This window comes from Eumetopias jubatus, unplaced genomic scaffold (assembly GCF_037043125.1).
Source record: "Eumetopias jubatus isolate StellerSeaLion01/CBP00866 unplaced genomic scaffold, mEumJub1_p1.0 scaffold_11, whole genome shotgun sequence".
Classification (NCBI taxonomy): domain Eukaryota; kingdom Metazoa; phylum Chordata; class Mammalia; order Carnivora; family Otariidae; genus Eumetopias; species Eumetopias jubatus.
Genome location: NW_028274817.1, coordinates 85,378,333 through 85,401,719, shown reverse-complemented (window position 1 = coordinate 85,401,719; position 23,387 = coordinate 85,378,333). Strand labels below are relative to the sequence as shown.

The 23,387-nt window shown below is 53.3% G+C and overlaps 2 protein-coding genes and 1 long non-coding RNA gene across 3 annotated transcripts; 1 reads left to right on the top strand and 2 right to left on the bottom strand.

Annotated features, from left to right (window-relative positions):
- The first annotated feature begins 2,045 nt into the window (after positions 1-2,045).
- SUV39H1 (SUV39H1 histone lysine methyltransferase) lies at positions 2,046-15,382 on the top strand. The gene is made up of 6 exons (XM_028113433.2): positions 2,046-2,161; positions 4,225-4,370; positions 5,680-6,342; positions 12,729-12,875; positions 12,958-13,087; positions 13,821-15,382. The coding sequence occupies exons 1-6, from the start codon at positions 2,143-2,145 to the stop codon at positions 13,952-13,954; spliced, it is 1,239 nt and encodes a 412-aa protein (XP_027969234.1). The 5' UTR covers positions 2,046-2,142; the 3' UTR covers positions 13,955-15,382.
- LOC114216778 (uncharacterized) lies at positions 3,850-19,052 on the bottom strand. Its single transcript, XR_015769466.1, has 2 exons — positions 18,877-19,052; positions 3,850-6,833 (listed from the first exon to the last, which is right to left on the bottom strand). It is a non-coding gene; the product is annotated as an uncharacterized LOC114216778 (long non-coding RNA).
- LOC114216776 (large ribosomal subunit protein eL42-like) lies at positions 7,732-8,172 on the bottom strand. Its single transcript, XM_028113434.2, has one exon. It carries the CDS (start codon positions 8,119-8,121, stop codon positions 7,801-7,803), a length of 321 nt encoding a protein of 106 aa, XP_027969235.1. The 5' UTR covers positions 8,122-8,172; the 3' UTR covers positions 7,732-7,800.
- Positions 19,053-23,387: the final 4,335 nt, after the last annotated feature.

Below are 23,387 nucleotides of genomic sequence, written 5' to 3'. Positions count from 1 at the left end.
ATGAACTCTTGCTTTTCTCCAACAGACTTTTGTTCCAAACAACCCCTCCCAACTTCCTCCTCCATAACATAATGTTCCTCTCCTCTGTTTATTGGACTTGCATATGGTTTTGCCATAGCTTGCTTGTCCTGCATTGCAATTCTCAGCTATTCCTGAATAAACCCATCTTTTGCTGGTAAAATAACAGGCAGTTTTATCTTTAAGGTTGACAAAGGGATGTTTGCCCAACACCCACAGACCCCTATATGACCCCCTCCAGATTCAGTCATGCCTCAAGCCATTCTTACGGGTTGGACTGGACTTCTGGGAATAGGAGGGTTCTGCCTGTCCGGGGAGACTGAGAGCATGTGAGGACCAGCATCTGACTGTGTTCTAGAAGGAAAAGGGAAGGGAAGGGGATGCATGGTGGGGTGCATGCTGCTGGCTGTTCCACTCACGGTAAGCAGGGGCTGCTGGAACTTCAGACTGACTGGCCATTTCTCCCAACTAGCTCACAGCTAGACTGGCAGGCCGACCGAACGACCATTTGCTTAACCGTATAATCATTTGGTTGCCTACATAACTCACGGACCCACAGGGAGAGGGGCAGTTTGAGGAATGGACAGTGCAATTTCCTGATGCTGTGAGGTACTGAATATCTAATGAAATTATGCCAGCCTAGGACCGGCTGCGGCTGGTGGTCCGAGAGCGTAGAAGACAGGCAGCCTCCTGAGGGACTGACAGGCTGGCTGACTGATGGCCCGTGCGAGCTGTTGCTGCCCGCCTGGGAGGCGGGATGTTGTGAATGGCTGACTATTGCAGGGAGTCACGTCTGGCCCGAGGGAGTGTGTCTGGATGTGACGCCACGGTCTGATGGTGCGTAAAGGAGGGCTACCCTGAGGGGATTTCGGGCTGACTGATGGCCAGATCTGTCACTGCCTGATAAGCAACTGTATCTGGTGAGGGACTCTCCACCCAGACCGTGTGGCCCGTCAGATGCTGAGAATGGCTGCCTGGCGGGTTGACAATACGATGAAGGGCAGTGAACGAGTCACAGGCCAGCTGACCCATCGAAATATCAGTGTAGCCACCTGACTGGATGGCCGTACCAGGTTGGAACCACAGCGGCCCTGAGGGCCCCCCTGGGTCAGAGGAGACTGACTGGATGACTGACCAATGGTGGGCATGCCTCCCCTGAGAAGTGACAGACCGCTGACCCACTGTCAGGTGGCGTGGAGGCTTCAGTTGCTGTGACTCTTTGCTTTGAGGGAGTAACTGCCTGATCAGGGCATGAATGAGGGGTCACCCGAGGGAATTAAAGATCGACCAACTAACAGTGGATAGAATGTCTGCCCGAGAGAGCGACATTAGATGCTGACAATGACAGCCTGTCCTGACCTAATCATGGCCCGCTTGAGGCCACGGCTGGTGGTTGTGAGACGGTTTCCCCTGGGGCTTTCGGAGCTGCCCCCGGAGCAAGAGTACCATGGAGAGACGGGCTGCTTGACTGGCTGTGTGAAAAAGGGGCCGTCGGAGGCAATGACAGGCTGGCTAACAGTGTAGTTGTTAGCGCCGTCTGTCTGCCTTGAGAGACTCGCAGCTGGCCCGAGGGTCGAATGGGTGCCGCTGTTGACTGGCAGACAGTGTGAATGGGGGGGGGGAGCGGGGTCTGACTAAACAGTCGTCTGTGGTGATGGACCCGTTGTCTGATTTGAGTCTGGGGGCCGGCTGAGCAGCTGTACGTGGCGACAGTCCCATCTTGGGAGTCACGGTCTGCTTGGGGTTAAAATGTGGTGACGACTGACTGACGGTGGTAACTGGGGGTCTGACAGGACGGAGAATCCTCCGTGCGGTCGGCTGACAACGTGATTGGCTGACAGCGTGACAGACAGACCGGCGTACGGGCAGGGCCTCCCGCAACCTTAGTTGCCGCCGCCGCCGCCGCCGCCGCCCAGACGCACTCTGGGAAAGCGCTGGCGAGCACCCGCCTTCGGGACCGAGCGGGGTGGCGGGGAGGGGTCCGGTCACGGCTCGCCGGTTGGTCCGCGCGGGCGCTGCTCCCGGCGCCGCGCGGCCAATAGGCTGCGCGTTCTCGGCCACGCCCGCGCGAGCTCTCTTCTCGCGAGGCCGGTTAGGCCCGAATGTCGTTAGCCGTGGGGAAAGATGGCGGAAAATTTAAAAGGTGAAGCAGTGGCGGCGGCGGCGCGGGCCTGCTGGCCGGGCCGGGTGGGCTGGAGGGGTGGCGTTGCGGGCTCGGGGCCCCGGCGTCCGAGGCCACGGAGCCGGGAGCCGGAAGCCTGGCGCGGAAAGGATGGGGCTCAGGGAGCCCGGGCCTGGCGCGCGGGGCTGGGCGGGGCTGAGGGGAGGGGGCGCGTGCCTCGGAACGCGGCGGGCGCGGGGCTAAGTGGGGACGCGGGAGGGGGGCGCGCGCCTCTGATCGCGACCAGTCGGCGCGCGCACGCGCGGGGGCTTGTCGGGGAGGCCGCGCCCGCGCGCGGGAAAATCGGCCGCCGGTGACCGTTACCCGGTTGGTGTCCACGCGAGACGCCGGAAGGGGAGGGAAGGGAAGGGGACGGACCTCTTTTCAGAGTGGGGGGACAGAGGACTCTTCAGGGTGAGGGTACCTCCTTTCCGCGTGATGGGGAAAGGGTTTGCTGTAGAGAAGACTCCCCCGGGAAGAGGGGAAAGGGGCTTCTCTAACAGGAGAGCTGGACTCCCTCGTGTGCAGGGGAAGAGGGGGTGACTTTTCCAGTATGTTGGGGAGGGTGGGCTCCTCTGGGTGAGAAAAGCTGCGGGGAGGATGGGCTCCACAGTGTGAGGGGGACCTCTGAGGGGTAGGAATCCACCTGTGGTCAGTGCGGAGCCAGCAGCTGGAGAGGTTAGTTGGGACCACTTTAGTGGGTTTCGAATGCAAGTTAAGGGGTTTGAAAGGGAGAGGCATCATAGGGAGAGGAAAGCGTGGGCACAGGGCTGAGTCTCCACTAGGCCTGCCTAAGTGGAGGGGGGGTTGTGCACACGAAATAATTCTGCAAAGCTCTTGTACGTTTTCAGGTTGACGTCTAGAGTATTTCATTATGAGTTCAAATGTTTGATTTTTGTAATGGGAGGTAGGAAATACTAAAGATAGGATGAGGACCGACTGCATTTGGAATAAGTGTTCTATGGAATGATTTGATAAAATGGCTTCTAAAGCACATTGTGCCTTGAATCAGAATTCTTTTAAAAAAAATCCGCATCTTGAAAATTTCTGATAGCCCCAGAAACATTCCAGGTATATTTAAAAGAATCGTCATTAACCTGTGCTGTTTTGCCGGTTCCTGAATTCAGAGCATACTCCTTTGGGTGGGCTTTACTCTTCACAGAAATGTAGATGAGACAGCCAAAATGCAGTGTGAAAAAATATACCTTGCAGGTTTAAGGGACCCAGGCTAATCATTCAAGGAAGCTTCCTGAAATCTAACACCATTCCACAATCTCTTCTTCCTAATTCTGAAATCTAAAAAGCTCTGAAAACTTAAGTTTGGCACCATTCAGTGGCAAAACTAGATTATAAGGCGGGACTATCTTGCCTCTATTTCTCCTATTTAATGTAAAAGTTCAGATTTTTGCTGCAGAATTATTAATGTGTTTGATTATGGCTTGATGCCCCTGACCACACTGGGGGTGTTATAGTGTCGGGGGCACACCTAGAACTACACTTGTAAAAATTAAAAAAAAAAAAAATCTGAATTCCTAAACACAACTAGCCCCAGGAGTTTCAGATAAGGGATTCCGGACCAGTCTTTCCAGTTAAGCCTTTGTTTGGTGCCTACAGGTTGTAATGCTGTCCCCACCAGTTCCCCTGGGGCAATGCACCTTACTGAGATGGGGGGGGTTTGTTCTCTTTATTTTGCAAAGTGGGGAGAGGGACGATTAGGTCCTGAACCCTAGGCAGGTTTGCGGGCAGTTTTAGGAATAGTATGGAGGGAGTTGGAAGCTTCTGGGAATAGATTCCTTTAGGATAATCCATCCAGCAGATCCCACTTTGAGGTCTACTGCTCCAGGGGTAGCCTTGGAATGAGCCCTGGGGTTGAAGAAGTGGCACATTTTCGTCGTAGAAGGGTCTCAGCATTGGGAAGGCCTGTGGATTAAATCTCACTGACTCTGAGGCAGCCCTTTGGAAGTCCCAGAGAGGATTTGGGGTTCCCTTTGACCCGTGGCTTCGCCAGGATGCCCATTAAGTTCTTTCTGCCCTCCTTGTCCCAGGCTGCAGTGTGTGTTGCAAGTCTTCTTGGAATCAGCTACAGGACCTGTGCCGCCTGGCCAAGCTCTCTTGCCCTGCCCTCGGCATCTCCAAGAGGAATCTCTATGACTTTGAAGTCGAGTACCTGTGTGATTACAAGAAGATCCGCGTGAGTCTGGGGTGACCTTGGCCAGGGCAGGGGTGTCTCAAGGAAGATGGCTTAGTAGCCCCTTTGCCCCCACCCCCACTGCCTGCATCTGTTTCCAAAGGGAATTTTCTCCTCTAATCTTAAAAAATTAGGTTTAGTAGGACTTCTTATCATCCCCATTTTGCAGGTGAGGAAACGAGGTGGCTTTCTCAGGGGGGTAGGAGCCAGAATGAGTCCCCAAATAGGTCTCTCTTCCCACCTCCATAGGAATACAAACCAGTTGCAAAGATTGAGGTGCTGAGCCCAGGAAGGGAGCGGGTGATAGCTAGCAGTTATTGAGCACTTTCAGTGTGCTGGGCACTTCCTCTCAGAAACTCATTTAATCCCCCCAGCAACACTGTGAAATGGAAACTGTTACCATTGCCAGAGGAGGCAACAGGATAAAGAGAACATACTAGAACCAGTATGTTCGGGTTCAAATTTTGGCCCTGTAGCCCTGGGATACTTACCCACATTCTCTGTGGTTCATTTTCTTCATCTGTAAAATGGAGATGACTAGTAGTATCTAGCTCATACAGAGTTATGAGGGTTAAATTAGTTAATAAAACATAGAAGTTACTTAGAACAGTACCTGCTACATACCGAATGCTAGAAAAATGTCAGCTTTTTTTTCTTACTTATAGATGAGGAAACTGAGGGTCAGCAAAGTTAAGTAACTTGCCATAGGCCACCTGGTCAAGGACCTGCAGGTTCAGAATTTGTACACAGTGTGTCTGCCTGTAGAATCTGTGGTTAAATAGCTGCTCTGTGCAAGAAAATATCCCTCTGTCCGCTGATTGGAGAACAGACTATGGGGGCAAAGGTGGGACTGGGGAGACTGGTGAGGAGGCCTACTACCCTAATTCAGGCGAGCGATGATGGGGGTGGCGATGACGTTGGTTTGAAGTGGTTGGATTCTGGATGTAGTTTGAAGGTGAGGCTGACAGGATTTGCTGAGGGTGGACGTGGGGACTAAGAAAGTTGTGACTCCCAAGGGTTGGGGCCTGAACAGCTAGAAGGAGGGGGCTGATAAGAGGGAAGATGGGAGGGAGTAGATTAGATTAAAACTTGGAATTTGGACACTAGTAGCGGGGAGTGTGGGATTTGAACCTAGGGATCCTCAGGCTAGAGCCCGTGCTTATGCTTTGTAACCACCGCATAGAGTCATTCCAGAACAGGCGCCGGGAGTGGTTTGGGTCTTAGCCAACCAGCTTTGGGATAGAAGTCCCACAAGGGCTGGGCCAAGGGTATGGCCACTTACGGTGCCCCCGTCCCCTGGTGCCCCCAACAGGAGCAAGAGTATTACCTGGTAAAATGGCGTGGATACCCAGACTCAGAGAGCACCTGGGAGCCCCGGCAGAATCTCAAGTGCGTGCGCATTCTCAAGCAGTTCCACAAGGACTTAGAAAGGGAGCTGCTCCGGCGGCACCACCGGTCAAAGCCCCCCCGGCACCTGGACCCAAGCTTGGCCAACTACCTGGTACAGAAGGCCAAGCAGAGGCGGGCGCTCCGGCGCTGGGAGCAGGAGCTCAATGCCAAGCGCAGCCACCTGGGACGCATCACCGTGGAGAACGAGGTGGACCTGGACGGCCCCCCGCGGGCTTTCGTATACATCAACGAGTACCGTGTGGGTGAGGGCATCACCCTCAACCAGGTGGCGGTGGGCTGTGAGTGCCAGGACTGTCTGTGGGCCCCCGCCGGAGGCTGCTGCCCTGGGGCGTCCCTGCACAAGTTTGCCTACAACGACCAGGGTCAGGTGCGGCTGCGCGCCGGCCTGCCCATCTACGAGTGCAACTCCCGCTGCCGCTGCGGCTATGACTGCCCCAACCGCGTGGTACAGAAGGGCATCCGCTATGACCTCTGCATCTTCCGCACGGACGACGGGCGCGGCTGGGGCGTCCGCACGCTGGAGAAGATCCGCAAGAATAGCTTCGTCATGGAGTACGTGGGAGAGGTAGGGAGCCGGGATCCGATGTGTGTGCGCGCGCGCATGGGCGCGCGCGTCCAGCTCGCCTCACTGTGTGCCTGCAACTTCCCTGCTTTTCCTGTCCGGGGAAAGGTGGGGGGCGGTTGGCCTGATTGTGACAGGGACATCCTGGCAGGGGCGTGCGTTTCAAGCTGGTAGTTGAAAGTGCAGCGAGATACTTCTGGACTGGGTTGCCCTCTTAAGGGTACCTGGCAAAGAGGGAGGCGGGAACTGAAATCCAGGCAGAGTTCCTTTTATCAGGCCATGTGCTCAGCATAGGGTTGCGTCACCTGGAAAGGCTCCACTTCTCATTTCGCAAGGGTTCAGCTTACCACCGAGCGGTGTCTGACCAGGAGGGGAGCGCCTTTTACTACTCGGAACACGAAGGCTCTGGAATAGGACGTAGACATGCCTTACGTTGGCTGCCTCTTCCTCCGGACTTGCAGGACCCCGGGGGCAGGCCAGGTATACAGTTGACCCTGGAACAACATGGTGGGGGGGGTAGTTAGGGGCACTGACCCCGCGTAGTCAAATCGGCCTGTAACTTCTGACTCCCCAGAAACTTAGCTACTACTAGTAGCCTACTGTTGACCTTACCGACGACATAAACAGTGGATTGATACGTACTTTATATGTTATATGTATTATATAACGTATCGTTACAGTGAAGTCAGCTAGAGAAAAGAAAATGTTAAGTCATGAGGAAGGGAAAACACTTACAGTACTATACTGTATTTATCGAAAAAAACCTGCCTGTAAGTGGGCCCACATAGTTCAAACCTGTGTTGTTCGAGGGTCAGCTGTACTAGGCAGGCTAGCTGCCGTACCTATAACCCCCAAATCTTAGTGGCTTCACACATTAGAAGTCTCTTCGCTCCTGTGTCAGTCCCGCATGGGTATTTGGCTAGTGTCCTTCCATACAGTGGCGTGGCCATCTAGGCTCTTTCCCTCTCGAGCCTTTGCTGTGCCTCAGAGCCGCCCCCTGATCCTCACTCTGCATCGCTGGCAAGTGGGCCGAGAATCGGGGTGGAAGCGGAGGTTGCTCATGGGCCAGGCTAGGACACGGTGCCCATCACCTGTGCCCACACTGACTGGCTAGAGCCGAGTCACTGGCCTCACCTTGGTGCGAGGGAGGCTGGGAAGTGTGACTCAGCCATGCGTCTAGGTGGAGAACAAAAGGAGTGTGTGTGTGAATAACCCGCAAGTGTCTGTAACAGCAAGTGTCATGTTCTAAGGTAGGACGCGGTGTGCATTTGGGGTGGAGCAGTCCTTTTTATGTAGGACCATCTCATGCATTGGGGAACAATTAACATCCCTGGACCTTGACCAGTTAAATCCGTGAGTGTGTTGTCGTGGTGATAACCCCAGATACCTTTGTATTTCTTTTTTTTTTTGAACATAACCTCATGATTTTATTGTCTTCGTAATATTAACAAAATATGAAGCTTAGAACTGGATCACTTGGCCCTTTCTCTTCTTATCTCCTCCCAGTTCAAAATGCTTGCATCTCTTAATAGCCAGCATTCTCTTAGATCTGCAATTGGGCTCAACACATTCAAGCCTCAGCACAATCTTCTTTGTAGTTTTAGCCTTTTTCCGGAAAATCGGCTTAGTCTGCCCGCCATAGCCACTCTGCTTCCTGTCATAACACCGCTTTCCCTGGGCATAAAGAGAATCTTTGCCCTTCTTGTACTGTGTCACTTTGTGGGGCTGGTGCTTGCCACACTTCTTGCAGAAAGTCCGGCGGGTTTTAGGAACGTTCACCATGTTTGCGAGAGCGCTATCGGCACGGAAAGCACCTTTGTATTTCTTAGCAGTCTCTTAGGGGTGTGATATGGTTGGGAAGTGACAGAAATTGGCCTAAGGGACACACACCTGAAGGTGTCCACACTGTAGTAATGACACTGATGGAGAGGAGAGACTCCCAATAATGAACCATAAAGTAGAGAGGGTCATAGCCCCAGGGGGCAGAGATGATGTAGAGGCAGAGCAGTCCACACTTCCGAGGACCCTGACCGTCTAGACGAGAAGTCCACACTCAGATAATCCCGACGGTCTGGTGGAAAAAGTGTCTACGCATCAAAGGACCTGCCAGTCTGGAGGAAGGAGTAGGTGGCCATACCCCGGAGGGTTCCCGACAGTCTGGGGCAGGGGTCCTGACAATTTGTGGGAACAGGTGTCTCCGTCCCAGAGTGACCTGGAGGAAAAGAGCGAGCTCTCCACACTCCACAGGACCCTGGCAGTCCAACTTAGGAAGTGTCTACACCCACACTGTCCTGACAGTTAGGAAAAAGAAACATCTTCACCCCCCGAGGGATCGGGACAGTCTGAAGGAGATCAGGTCTACACCTAAGAGAACTCCGACAGCCTGGAGAGAGTGTCCACACCCCCAGTGTCCTGACACTCTGGGGGAGGTATCCAGACCTCCAAGGGATGCTAACAGTGCAGCAGATGTTAACAGCCTAGAGGGGTGTCACCAGTCTGAAGGAGGACATGTGCACACTCCAGAGCCCCTGACAGTCTGGAGGTGTCCAGCCCCCACGGGAGGCTGCCAGTTCTAGAGGAAGTCCAGGAGAAGGGAGTGTCTCCAGCCTCACTGTACTGACAGTCTTGAGGAAAAGCTCTTTACAGCACAGAGGATCCTGACGGGTGAAGAGGTGGGAGAGTCCCCTGGTCAGGGTGCTGTTCTGGCTCTTTTTCCTTAGTGCCTGTCCTGTCCCATGCTGTAAAAACATTGGCGCTTTCAGGGCTCCTCACCCCGTCCCCGCTCTTCCCGCTCCACGCACACTCTCCTTAAGCTATTTCTTGGCCTCCTTCCTGCCACCTTCTGTGACTTCCAGGCCCAGTTCTGACACTCTCAGACCCGTGGGGCCTCCTAATGGCACCATAGGTCCCCAAACGCTGCCAAAGCCAAGCTCCTCTTCATGCATCGCCTGTGAGGAGGCAGCACAGCCAAATGGTCGGGAGCGTGGAGCCGAGCCCCAGCACTCAGCGGCAGGCACTTAATCCTTTTTGTGTCTCAGTTTCCCAGTCTGTAGAATGGGAATGGTAATAGCACCCACATCATTCGCTTGTTACAAGAATTAAATGAGTTATGATGTGTGAAGCACTTGGAAGAAGCACTTGGACAGTAAGTCTTCAATAAATGTTAGCCATTACAGTCTAAAATTCAGAAAATGCAAAATGCTCAGAAAACCCAAAGTCTCTGGTAGCCCATCCTGCTAGGAGACCCCACCAGACCTGATCCGGGCCTGATTTGTAGCCTAGTTATCCCACTTGGGGTGACTATTCATAGATTTCATTGCAGGAGTATTCATTTACTCGGTTACATGGTGCTGTCCCAGACCCTACCTGGTGTCCCATAATCGAGGGCAAGCGCCCCATCTCTGGTCGCCAAGCTGTCCTACAATCTGGACACGACATCTGCCCTCCCACCTCTGCACCAGTGGTCCTTCCACGCGAGCCGCCCGTCCTCTCCTTTGGACCCTTCCACGTTCCATCAGAACATCCACCCTCGCCCAGCGGAGAACAACAGCCTAGCTTATCCAATCTAAGACCTGCATTTGCTTCATATTTTACCAACCCCGAAATGAAGGTGCGTCTCCATTAGTTTAATTAAATGATGGTACGTCATCATTTAATTAGCAGTGTTTCCTTTCTCGGGAAAGGGCACATAAAAATAAGGGCGCGTGTTCGACTGGGCTAGGACTGGTACTCATAACCATTCCTAACAGTGCTCAGTGTCAAGAACAGAAACATCGTTCCCGCCCCTGATCGCGCTGGAGCTTTACAGCAGCCGCCGTCAGGTCGGCGTTACCAGCGCGTGGTCGTCCCCATTCTACAGAGGCGAGCCGAAGCTCAGAGAGAGATAGTAACATGCTCAGAGTCACCAAGCTAACAAAGTGGGTAAAAAAAGGCCCAAGTGTCTAAAACTGGTGTGCTTCCAGACCTGGTGGAGGGTTTTTTTGTTTTGTTTTTGTTTTTTTGGCTGAGGCAATAGGCAGAGGGAGAGAACGTTCAGGATCCCCTATCCAGATGGGGGCAGGGCAGCGGCTGGACTCGGAGTCTTCTGGGTGCTGTTCACTGTCAACACCCTTTCCAGGCTGCCAGCTTCTAGCCCATCTGTCTTCCCCAGTCATTCTGGAGAGCTGCTAGGGAGCAGGGACGTGGCCTGCTCTGTTCCCGAATTTTCAGGGTAGACCTGCCCTTACCGAGTGGGACTGGGAAGAAGACTGGAGAAGGAGCCGTTTGTGCCCTGGAGGGCTCACCGTGTGACTCACTCTCGGTGAGACTCGGGAAGCAGGTAGAGGCAGAACAGGCGGGAAGATGGAGACCGGGAGGATGTGGAAAGGGAAAAGCTGGCTCAGACACCACCCGGCAGGCTGGCGAGCCAGCAGAGGCTGCCCTTCAGTCCCAGGCCTTCAGAGAGCTTCGGGGAGGCGGCAGCTTCCGCACGGCGACCGGGGGTCGGGAGGCCCAGGAAGGCAGCAGAGAAGTAACGTCCGTTGCGCCGACTCCACAGGCAGCATGTGTTCTCGGGAGATGGACGGAGACTGACCTTGATGTACTCCTCCTTGGAACACTTCTGTGGCTCCTGTTGTGTCCCTCTGGAGACACTGGTGTCAAAGCCCTTTTGTGACCTGTAGCTTGCTTTAGATGCTGTATTGCTTTTCTCCTGCCCTGGGACCCCGAAGCACTGGGTTTCCTAATCGGCATCTTGCCCGGCGGGTATCCGAGTCCGTCTCTCTTTCACCAGACTGTGACCCCAGAGGGCCAGCGCCAAGCCTGGCTCCTGTTGTCTTCTCCTGACCCACCCAACTGGGACTGCGGTGGGCACCCGGCCTGGTCCCCTGTGTCTCCCCCTGCAGACACGGGCCCCTGAGTGCTGGGACCGGGCACAGGGTAGGCCTCCTAAAAACCCACTAAATCAACAAGTGAACGAACAAGCACACATTTGGAGCGTGGGCGAGCCAGGTTCCTCGGAATGGAGCTGGAGTGTGGGGCAGTGAGCCGTGTGGCCCGAGGGGTAGACCTCGGTCTTCTCAAGGTGCTGGTGAGGATTTGGCCAGGAGCAGAGGCCGGAGGTGCTGGTGTAAGAGGCAGGGAGGAGACCGCGAGGACCTCAGCGCGGCCGTCCTGGCCGGAGGAAGTGGAGGATGGTCGTGGGTGGCGTGAGGGTGAGCGAGCCAGGGAGCCGGGGCAGGTCTGGGTTTGCGTCGTGTGGCAGGGCTGGTGGTGGCCAGTGGGTCTCTGACGAAAGGAGAGGGAAGAAGGGGTGTGTGGGGGGCAGAGCGTTCGAGTTGCCTCGAGGACCACCGCAGGACAGAGGAGAGGTCACTGGGCTGGGCAGCGGAGTGAAAATAAAGGGTACTTGGGCGTTTCTGCTTTGCGCTGTGTGGGCGCTTGTCTCTCGAGGGGTGGGCAGAGGTAGCAGGAAGCCCAGGAGTGGAGAAGATCTGCCCTGGGCTGGAGGCAGCCCTCGGCTGAGGAGGGGGCAGTCTTGGGTCCCAGGGGACCCTCTCCCAGAGTAGGGCATGGTTGGCTCTGCGGGGGGATTACCAGAGGGCTGTGGTGGTTGGCCCGGGGGGGGGGGGAAGAGGCGGGGGACCCAGCCGGGCAGGAGGAGAGGTCTGCTGCTGTCGTAGAACCCCAGCCGCTGGCACCGGGTGGCACCAGGGCCGAGGGAGAGCGCTCAGCTGTGCTCTTGCCTCCTTTCTTTCACCCTCTGAGATTTTGGCCCTAGCTTTGTTCTTGCCGTCTCAGACTCCACAAGGGTCTTGAGCTCTCTTGGACCAGGGTCTTTCATACCAAGTCTCTGCCCGCAGCTCACTTGTCTGAGTCTCTCTCCCCTTCATCCCGTCCCCCCCCCCACCCCCGGTCCCACCGGTCCAGGCCGCTTTCTCCTCTCCGTGCCCCCGTGCCCTCGTGTCTGTGCCGCCTCGGGCCCCCTTGCAGCCTCTCCGTCCCCCAAACACCCACCGCTCTCTGTGAGCCCTGGGTCCTTTTCTGGCCCTTGAGCTCCTCGCCGTGTCTCACTGCGGGTCTCTCTCTTTCTCTCTCACTGCTGGACCTTGTGGCTGGCTTCCGGGTACCAGTGAGAGACACCATGCCCTCCAGAGGCCTGAGGAGGGATGGGTGGCGGGCAGCTGAGGCCCAGCCCCCTTCTCAGGGTGCTGACAGACCCTCTGCATTGCAGTCCCCCATGTGTCCATACCCGCTAGCCCTGCTGAGCCAGCCCCAGCTCTGCTCATTTGTTCTCCCGGCCCAGGGGAGGAGGGCGGGCGGGCGGGGGGAGGGGGGGCGGTGTCAGGAGCTCTGCTGGTTTTCCTGAGCCTTCTTGGCCGTTCTCCCCTCTCTCATGGCCCTTTCCCCAGATCATTACCTCAGAGGAGGCGGAGCGGCGGGGCCAGATCTACGACCGCCAGGGCGCCACCTACCTCTTCGACCTGGACTACGTGGAGGACGTGTACACCGTGGATGCCGCCTATTATGGCAACATCTCCCATTTTGTCAACCACAGTGTGGGTACCCTGCAGGCGGGCGGGGGTCGGGAGGAGCAGGCTGGGGCCCCTCCTCACCCTCCCGCTGTTCTTTTTCGCCTAGTGTGACCCCAACCTCCAGGTGTACAACGTCTTCATAGACAACCTTGATGAGCGACTGCCCCGCATCGCTTTCTTTGCCACAAGAACCATCCGGGCAGGCGAGGAGCTCACCTTTGATTACAACATGCAAGGTGGGGGTGGCGCAAGGGACCGGGGGCAGGGGCACACAGTGACATGGGACACGAAGACCCCCTCCCTGAGGAGCTTTAAGAGGCCCTTCCTGACTCTTAGTGTCCCATCTGGACTCCTGGACCTCTGCCTACCTCTTGGGGGTCCCCTCATTTCCAACCCCTGAACCCCACCCCTGAGATACTCCTACAGACTTCTCCCAAGACTCCTGGCGGGGGGAGGATGTTTGGCTTAAGAGTTAAGACACTCCTCCCAATTCATCTGAATTTCCCCAGTGCCCCCAATCCTCCCCACTCCTAACCCCCTTGGCCTGGCTCATTCCAAGTGTCCAGACACTCTTGTGGCCTCCGAGTCCCCTTCTTGACAGACTAACCACCTCTGAGACACTCAAGGTGGGGATCCTTGACAGGAGAGTTCAAGTGCCCCTCTGGATGTGTAGGTGACCATTCCTGACTTCTGATTTGGCCCTTCCCCTGACAGCACCCTGCCTCTCTCCAAAACCCCCGACTCCTGGCCATCTTTCCAACCACCTGAACATCCCTCCAGTGCTGAGCCCTGGCCCTATCTCCAAACCACCGACCGCACAACTCCCTCCTGACCCAAATCCCAGATGTGCTCCTAGCACCCAAAATTCCTGGGTCTCATGGTGAAAAGGGCAGCGGGACACTTCACCTTGGCCTTCTAACAAGTCCCCTCCTCCCCCCCCCCCCGCCCTCCCTGGCTGTGAATCCACAGTGGACCCCGTGGACATGGAGAGCACCCGCATGGACTCCAACTTTGGCCTGGCCGGGCTCCCCGGCTCTCCCAAGAAGCGGGTCCGTATTGAATGCAAGTGTGGGACTGAATCCTGCCGCAAATACCTCTTCTAGCCCTTTGAAGTCTGAGGCCAGACTGCCAGTGGGGGCCTAAAGCCGCCCGCTCCACCCACCCACCGCTGCCCTCCTGTTGAGGAATGACTGCCAGGGCCTCCTGCCTCTACCTGCCCCCACCTGCCCTGTGCTTGGGGATGTGGGGTTGCAGTGAGGACTGACCAACTCTAGGAGTCCCCTTTCCCCATCCCAGCCCCATCTGTGGGTTGCACTTACAAACCCCCACCCACCTTCAGAAGTAATTTTTCACCACCAGGACTTTCTGCGGTTGAGATTCATGGCCTATTAAGGAGGTCCAAGGGGTGATCCCAAGCCTGGCCCCAGAACGGAAGGATGTTTATTTTTGCACCTGCTTCTGCCTGGAGCTTGAGGGGTCTGTTGCAGGCCTTCTCCCTACTGCCCCAAGGGTGTGGGGAAGCAGCCCCAGGGCAGGCTGACCTCAGAGCCCTGAGTTCCCAGCCCTCCTGTTTCCCCTGCCACAGAAACTTTGTGCAAGTGAAAGAAAGGGGAATCCCTGGGGCTGGGGCTGGGGCTGGTTTCTGCTCCTGTGCCGGCTAGTGTTGGGCCTAAGAGCCAGAGGGTCTCTTCAGGGTTGCGCATCCGAGAAGTGGACACTCCCATGCTGCTGGAAGAGGGGTGGGCGCCCATGGCCCACTGACCAGTGAGGAGGGCAGGCCCGACTTTGCCAGCCCTGATGGTGGGTGGGCTCTCAAGTCGGCCTCCGGAGTGCATATAAGAAGGCAGCCAGGGCTCTTGACAGTGTGGAGGGTGCTGGGAGCCCTGACCTGGGCCGTGACAACTGCTGGGACTTCTTAGAGCTGGAACCAAGACCTAGCTAGGCTGTAGATAAGCACTTAGGACAAAAATGTGCATTGATGAGGTGCCAGGCACTGGGCAGAGCACCTGATCCACGTGGATTGTCTCAGGGAAGCCTTGGAAGCTATGGAGGTGGACCCCAGGAAAGGGTGCACGTGGCAGAAGGCAAAGTACAGGCCAAGAAGGGCAGGGGGGCAGGCCTGGTTTACCCGGGAGGGTATGGTAGGGTGAGAGGGAAGCCTCCACCGCCTGCCAGCCCCAGCCCCCAGGCCCTCTGCACTCACCTTGGGTTCACTGGTCTCAAAGGGACCCGCCCGCCAATAGACACAAGGCAGAGGCTCTGATGGCGGCCTTGCCCCTTGCTTCCCCTGTGAGGTCTTCTCTAGGAAGCCTTCCCTGACTACCTGTGCTCAGAGTGCCCCTATGTGAGACTGTGTGCCCTGCCGCCAGATGCCAGATCTGTGTGTGTGTCTGTGTGTCTGTCTGTGTCCGTGCTCCCTGCCCCCAGACTGACCTTCAGGCATGGACTGAATCTGATTCTCCTCTTGTATATCCCTTGGCCCTACCCAGCCTGGGGTAGGCATCAATAAAACAAATCAGTGACTGAACAAACCAAGGTGTGGGGATTGAAGACCTCGTGTAGGTGGGGGTTGGGGGCCCAAGAAGGTGGGTGCTGGGGTGCCCAGGAACGTTCCCCTCAGACCGCGGCCATCGGCAGTAAGGCAGCTCCCCACAAGGAACCGCTTGCACCATCATCCTAGATTGTGTGACCTAAAATAAGCTTGCTTTTTAAAAGGCACTGAAAGAGCAAACTAAATCCGGGGCACCTGGGTGGCACAGTCGGCTGAGCGTCCGACTCTTGGTTTCAACTCAGGTCGTGATCTTGGGGTCATGAGATGGAGCCCCGTGTCGGGCTCTGTGTTCAGTGCAGAGTCAGCTTGGGGTTCTCTCTCCCTCTGCCCCTCCCTGCTGCTCACTGGCGCACTCTCTCTTCCAAATAAATAAATCTTTAAAAAAGAAACCAAATCTATTGCCGTCTAAATGAACAAACTGTTATCACTTGTCATAAACAAAAATAAGAAATACAGTAGAAATACAGAAATATGATATAATTCGAGCTAGACCCTCCCTGCTCTCCGAGGCCGTGAACCCAAAGCCTACCTACTGCAAAAGGAAAAGTCTGTGCATACTGGGGGAAGCTTTCTCCGCAGATCGTTATTGGGTGCCTGTGCGTGCCAAGGTAGAAAGCAGAGAACAGAGATGACATTTCCAGTAAGCTTGTTTTCATCACCCCTCACTTGGGAGTGTGAGCCAGTGCCCTCTGCTTTGCTCAAGAGACCTCATACGCAGTGACACAGATACCTATTTTGAAGACCTCACACACAGGAGACAGAATCCTAATTGGTTCAGAGACATCACAGGGCACCTAGGACACAGGCTTCCAAACAGCTCATAGACCTTATTATACCCGGATATTGACCCTAGCCCTCAGACGGCACGCCCTGGGATACCTATCTCCGAGCAGCTCCGAGATCTCGCACCTGGACACAGACCCCAATTAACTCAGAGGCTGCACTGGAGCTATGGGACAGACTCCCCCAAGAGCGCCAAGGCCTTGAACGTCACCTTATACACTGGGATTCAGAGCCCAAACCACATCAGAGAATGAGCTTTCTGGGATAGAGATGCACAAACATCTCACAGATCTTGCAACCTGGGATACTGCTACCCAAGCTATTCGGAGCCTTCACACCCTGATCGTCAACTCCCAAACTGTTTGGAGACCTCATATCCTGGGGCAGACCCCCAAAAGTAGAGATGTGACACCCTGGACACAGACTGCCCACAGACCTCATACTCTGAGCACAGCTCCCTAAATGATTCTGAATCCACATACCTTGGACACAGACCCCCAAACTGCTCAGAGACATCCTGGAAAGGAGAGCACTAAACGTCCCAGAGACCTCTCCCTAGAGCAGAGTGCCACAAACAACTCAGAGACTCAAGTCTTAGAAGCAGACTCCGAAAAGCATAGAGATCTCACAGCCCAGAGACAGACCCTGTTCAGAGAATTCCAAGCCTGGGAAACTGATCTATATACACAGCTCAGTGACCCCACACCTTCTGGCACAGACCCCTAAATGGTTCATGGTCAGGACAGCCTAAGAAAAACTACCAAACTTAAGAGACCTCCCACTTTGTAACCCACACACCCAAAGAGCTCAGAGACCTGAAAATCTGATTACAGACCACCCCCCACACACACACACAAAGCTTCACAACCAGGGATAAAGCTCCACAATTCCTCAGAGAACTTACAAACTGGAATAAAGATGGACAGACAGTTCAGAGACCCCACACCCTCTTCTCAGACCACTAGACCAACTCGGAGACCTCATGCCTTGAACAATACTAGAGAGCTCCAAAATCACATACACTGGAACACAGGCCTTAAACCAGCTCAGACATCTTGCACCCTTGACACAGATTTACCCCCAATAGCTCAGAGCCGTCATACACTGAGACATCCCCAAACAACTCAGAGGCCTTCCACTCTGGTTCACAGAAGAGCTCAGAGACCTGAAAACCTGGACACAAATCCTCTACGTAGCTCAGAGACTGCACACCCTGTAAGACCGACCACAAATAACTCAGATCACACATCCTGGATGTAGACTCTAAACAGTTTAGAAACCGCATATCCTAGGCTCACATCACCAAACAGCTCAGAATCTTCAGACTCTCCACAGACCTCCAAATGATTCAGAAATATCTCACCCTGAACTCAGACCCATAAACCATTTATGGAACTCCCACTTTGTACTCCTATCCAGAAAGATTTCAGACCCCTGACACTCATGGACACAGATCACCAAAGAGCCTAGAAACCTCACCTTCTGTTCCAAGTCTGCCACAAACAGAGGAGAGACCCGGTAACTGGGACACAGTCCCACAACAGCTTAGGGATCTCACGTTGTGGACACAGGCTCTCAAATGACCCAGAGAACTTCTAACCCAGGAGGCAGACCCACAAAGAGGTCAGAAACAGCACATCCTGGTGACATCTGCCCACACAGCTCAACACCTCCCGTTATGGGACAGAAACCCTCAGAGAGTTTATTAACCTCTGGAAAGCAGACTCACAAACCGGCCAGACACCTCACACATCAGACATGCCGTGCCAAAATGCTCAGAGTTAACAATCCTTACACCTTAGGGCACAAATGCACCCCCACCCCCAGCTCAGAGACCTAACAGCCTGGACAAAGACCGCCCCCCAAACACCCAAGAGATGTCATTAGTAAACAGAACCCCAAACCACTCAGAGGCCTCAAACCCTGGAAACAGACTGCTAATAAGTCCAAGACCTCATACCATGGGAATGAGACTCTCCCAACAGGAGCTACACCTCACCCTTGGGAACACACCCCAACAGTTAGGAATCTCAACACCAAGGGATCCAGAGATCAGAGAGCTCACACTCTCGGTCACAGAGGGTAAAGCACCTCAGAGGCCCCCCAAAGTATAAAGACATCAGTAGAAAGTCCTTAAACTCAAAACAGATCCTGAAACTGCTCCAATAAATCAATCACACCCAAGGACAAAACCCACATCATAGAACTCATTTGCTGGGACATGGGCTCAAAACAGGAGGGGTTGAGCACAGATACTCAAACACACCTGAGTTCTCATATGAGGGTCACAGACCCCAAACAGCCCCGCCACCTCATACCTGAGAGGAGAGACTGCTAAGTAGTTCAGAGACACCATACTCTGCACAGACCATCACAGAGTTGAGAGATTTCACACACGGAATGAAGACCTCCAAACAGCTCAGAAAACTCACCAGCTGGGCACCCTCCTCCCCCCATGTAAAGCTCAGAGACCAGGACCCTGGAACAAATCCCAAATAAGTCTGATGTATCACACTCTGGGACAGAGACCTCCCAAAAGGAAGAGACTCTGCACCTGAAAATATCCCCCAAACATGTCAAGAAACTCTCAAACCAAAAGAGCGCAGGGACCAGTATTCTGAACACAGGGGCCAAACAGCTCAGAGATCATACAGTGTAGACACAGCTGCCCAAACAGTTCTGTGAACTCACCCCTGGAATGTAGACCAGAAAAAGCTCAGAATCCTCGGATCTAGGATTCAGAAATCCTTCTGAGACTTAGGGTATAGACCTCAAAATATAATTCAGAGGAATATGCTGGATACAGAGCATCAAAGAAATCAGAGACCTCAAATCGTGGGACACATACACCGAAACAGATCAGGGACCTCACATCCTGGACGTACATACAAAACAGATCAGAGAATTTAAATTCTAGGAAATACACACCCCCAACGAACAGACCTCACATCCTGTGACATACTCACAAATAGATCAAAAACCACATGAGCAGAGATAGACACCCACGAGTATTTCAGAGAAATAGCATCCAGGGACATATACCCACAAACAGATCATAGACCTCAATCCCTTGAGACATACGCACATAAAAATATCAGATGACTTACAGGCTGGGACATATACCCACAAACATTTCTGAGCACTCATATCCTGGGAAATAAACTAAAGAATGGATTGGGGACTTCAGATATTGGGACCTACACCCACAAAGAGACCAGAGACTCAAAGCCTGGGGACATAAACCCCGAACGCCTCAGAGACCTTACATGCTGAGACAAAGAAAAGGCAAAACCTGATGGCCGGAGAAACAGAACCTCAAACAGATCAGAGACCACGCACTGTTGACACACATACCAAGAACAGACCCTCACATCCTGAGACACGCAACCACAAAGGGATCAGACAAATCCTATCTTGATGTGTGCCCACAGACAAATCTGACATCCTGGGGCATGGACCCTCAGGGATGCCACACCCTTGGACAAATACCCGCAGACAGGTAATATGCAGAGAACTAGATGAAAGACCTCTCATCCTGCAACATAAATCCAAAAAGTGGTCAGAGAACTCACGTCTTAGGACATATACCCACAGTCCTAACAGAGACATCATATCCTAAGACGCATCCGCAAAACATCAGAGAGGATAGGCCATGGGATGTACGCCCACAGAGAGATCAGATATTGCCCACTGGGACACATGTAGAAAAAGAGCAGAGAGAGGGGCACCTGGGTGGCTCAGTTGTTGAGCGGTTGCCTTCGGCTCAGGTCATGATCCCAGGGTCCTGGGATCGAGCCCCGCATCAGGCTCCCTGCTCCGCGGGAAGCCTGCTTCTCCCTCTCCCGCTCCCCCTGCTTATATTCCCTCTCTCGCTGTCTCTCTCTCTGTCAAATAAATAAAATCTGGAAAAAAAAAAAAGAGTAGAGAGAGGCACATTCCAGGAAATACACTAAAATATCCTGGCAAATTCATCCACAAAAAGATTAGAGACCTTAAATGTTTGACAACACACATAAAGAGATCGAAGATATCACATCCTGGGACACAGAGTGACAAAATGCTCACAGACCTCACATGCTGGGAAACAGGCACAGAAATGGATGAGAAACCTCACATCCTAGCCTAGGACACATACCCTCGAAGAGTTCCCGGACATAAAGTCCTGCAAAATGCACCCCCAGGCCATTCACAAACCTCGCACCCTGGAACACACACAACGAACAAATCAGAGACCTCATATCAGGGACTCTCACCGCTAAGAGAATACAGATCCTGAGACACACACTCAGAAATGTATCGGTGCCCCGAAATCCTGGGAAGACAGCCACACACACGTGGACAAGCAGCTCAGAGAGCCCACATTCTGGAGCACAGAAAACAAAAAGACAGACCAGAGACTTCAAATCCGCAATCAAGTCAGACACTCCACAAGCTGAAAAATGCACCCAGAAAATACACCGGATGGTAGACATGACATCTTACGACATAACCCACAAAGAGACCAGAGGATTCCTTGTTTCTGCTTCAAATCTCTTTCTTTCTCTCCCTCTCTGACCTCTGCTTTTGCCATCACATTGCTTTCTGTGACTACTTCCATCATCCCATGGCCCCCGTCTCAATGTCCATAGCCACTTAGTTTTCTGTGATTCCTAAAGGTCCTACCTCCCTCATATGAAGACATTTGCGATTAGGATGGGTCCTCCCGGGGAATCCAGGATAACTGCTCCATCTCACGGTGCTCCCTTAATACATATCTGCAAGATCCCTTTCTCCAGGTAAGACAACATATTAACAAGGTCCAGGAATGGGGTGAACACGTATTTGGCGATCCATTACTTGACGAGACAGAACACGCGTGCGCAAAGAGAAAGCTCACCTCCTGGGACATAGGCACATGAAGTGCTTGAAGACTTCACATCTGGAGTTCCACACCTCCAAAGAGATCAGAGACCTTCCACCCTGGGACATACCTGCAGACTGTGAGAGAGCTAGCTACATTCTGAGACATACACCAGATGATGCTTAGAGTCCTCACACTCTGGGAATTAAACCTACAAAGAGAGAAGAGAACCCACTCTCTGGGACATACACACCAAAAGAGAACAGGAATCGGATTATGATGGGATATACACCTACACAAAGATCAGGGACCCACATTCTAGGACCCCCAAACAGACCAGACCTCTAACTCTGAGACACACACACACCAAAAGAGCAGAAAAGCAGCCCACATTTACACACACACACAAACACACACACACCAGGGACCTCACACACTGGGACACAGAAACACAAAGAGAACAGACCTCATGACCTTTACCAACACACTCAAGGAGATGACACACTCCCCTATGTGACATACACGCACCATCAGATCAAAGACCTGATCTGAGAAACACAACCCAAACCACACCAGACACCTTCCATCCTGCGACATGAATCAACCAACAGGTTATGGATTCCACATGCTGGTAAATGCATCCAGATAAATTTGGACACCTGAAATCTTGGGGCTTATAGTCCTCGAGATCAGAGAGCTCAGATCCTGGGATACGGGCCCACAAACAGAAATCCTCCCATAAAGAGGTGAAAGTCCTCACATGCACAGAAATACACCGAGGAACCTCAGAGAGCTGGCAAAACGTGGGACATGTACGCACCACCAGATCAGAGGCCTCCCGTCTGAAACATACAACCAGAATGAGCTTAGAAATCTCAAACCCTGGATATATAGACCTTAACAGATAAGAATTGCACTTCGTGGCCTCTACACCAACAAACAAATCAGAAACGCTTGCAAATGTCCCCATAAGGCCTCAGACAACTGATGACCTGGAACATAACACCCACAAACAGCTCAGAGACCTAACACGCTGGGATGCGCATTCACAGAACATCACAGATCTCACATCCTGGGACACGCATCGAGAGACAGATCAAAGAACTCACCTCACGCATCGAGAGACAGATCAAAGAACTCACCTATCCGGATAAAAACACCAGAAACATCAAACAAGTCAGACACCTCATAGCCCTGTTCATTCACCAGTGAAAAGATCAAACGCTTCACACTATCAGACAAGTACCCACAAACAGATGAGGGAATTTCCATCATGGGATAGACACCCTGCTTCATTCATGCTTCAGTCACCAGCAAGCATACCAGAGGCTTCCACACCACGAGACAGAAACAAACACACGGATCTGGAAGGCTCGCATTCTAGGACATAATCCCAGAAACAGATCGAGCAAAGGGAAAGCCCACGCACGAATAGGTCAGAATCCTTACACCGTGAACACACTCATGACAGTCCAGAGAATTCACATCCTGGGCGCTGTCTACAAAAACCAGCTTCTCCTCTCCTACGACCATACACCCCAAAACGGCTGGGCCCACCAATTCTGGGACACACACTATTACAGAGATCAGAGACCTCACACCCTGGTCCGTGCACCCATACACGGAGCAGAGACCTTCCACCATCAGACACACGCTCACTAACAGAGGTGTTCACATTCTTGGATGTCTGCCGACAATCAGATGGAGACCTCACCGCCTGGGACACTGTAGTCCTTTCTTCCTGACACCCCCCCCCCCGGCACCATTTTTTTTTTTTTTTTTAAGAGAAGAAAGTTACAGGGTGCCTGGCTGGCTCAGTCAGTAGAGCATGCGACTGGGCTGGGGCCTACTAAAAAAAAAAAAAAAGGAAAGAAAGAAAAGAAAAGAAGGTCATGTTTATCCCATTTCTTGAAAGTGCAGGCCTTTTTATCTCCTCAGGGCTCCGGACCTGCTTCTGTAACAAATCACCCCGATCTTACTGTCATAAAACAACACAAATTTATTATCCTATATTTCTGCAGATCAGAAGACTGACAAGGAGTCTGACAGGGTAAAAATGAGGCATCAGCAGAGCTGACTTCCTTCTGGAGTTCCCAGGGGAGAATCTATAGGACACCCGCATTTTCTAAGCTTGTGGCTCCTTGCTCCACCTTCGAAGTTAGCAGCGTTTCATGTTCCAATCTCTCTCTTTTTGCCTCCATCGATCTCCACCTCTGTTTCTCTTTGATTTCTACTTATGTCATGATGTCACTTTTTTTTTTTTTTGACTCTGCAGCTCTTCCTATACTGTGTTCTCGGACTCTTGCCTTCATGTGTCCCTCATATAAGGACACGTGTGATTACGTTGGGCCTACCCCGATAA

Bases quoted from the DNA above. Each gene is read 5' to 3' on its own strand.
- LOC114216776 (XM_028113434.2), bottom strand. From the start codon at position 8,121: ATGGTGAACGTTCCTAAAACCCGCCGGACTTTCTGCAAGAAGTGTGGC.
- SUV39H1 (XM_028113433.2), top strand. The intron at 12,876-12,957 runs GTGGGTACCCTG...TTTTTCGCCTAG, and splicing joins CCCATTTTGTCAACCACAGT to TGTGACCCCAACCTCCAGGT. The intron at 13,088-13,820 runs GTGGGGGTGGCG...GTGAATCCACAG, and splicing joins CTTTGATTACAACATGCAAG to TGGACCCCGTGGACATGGAG.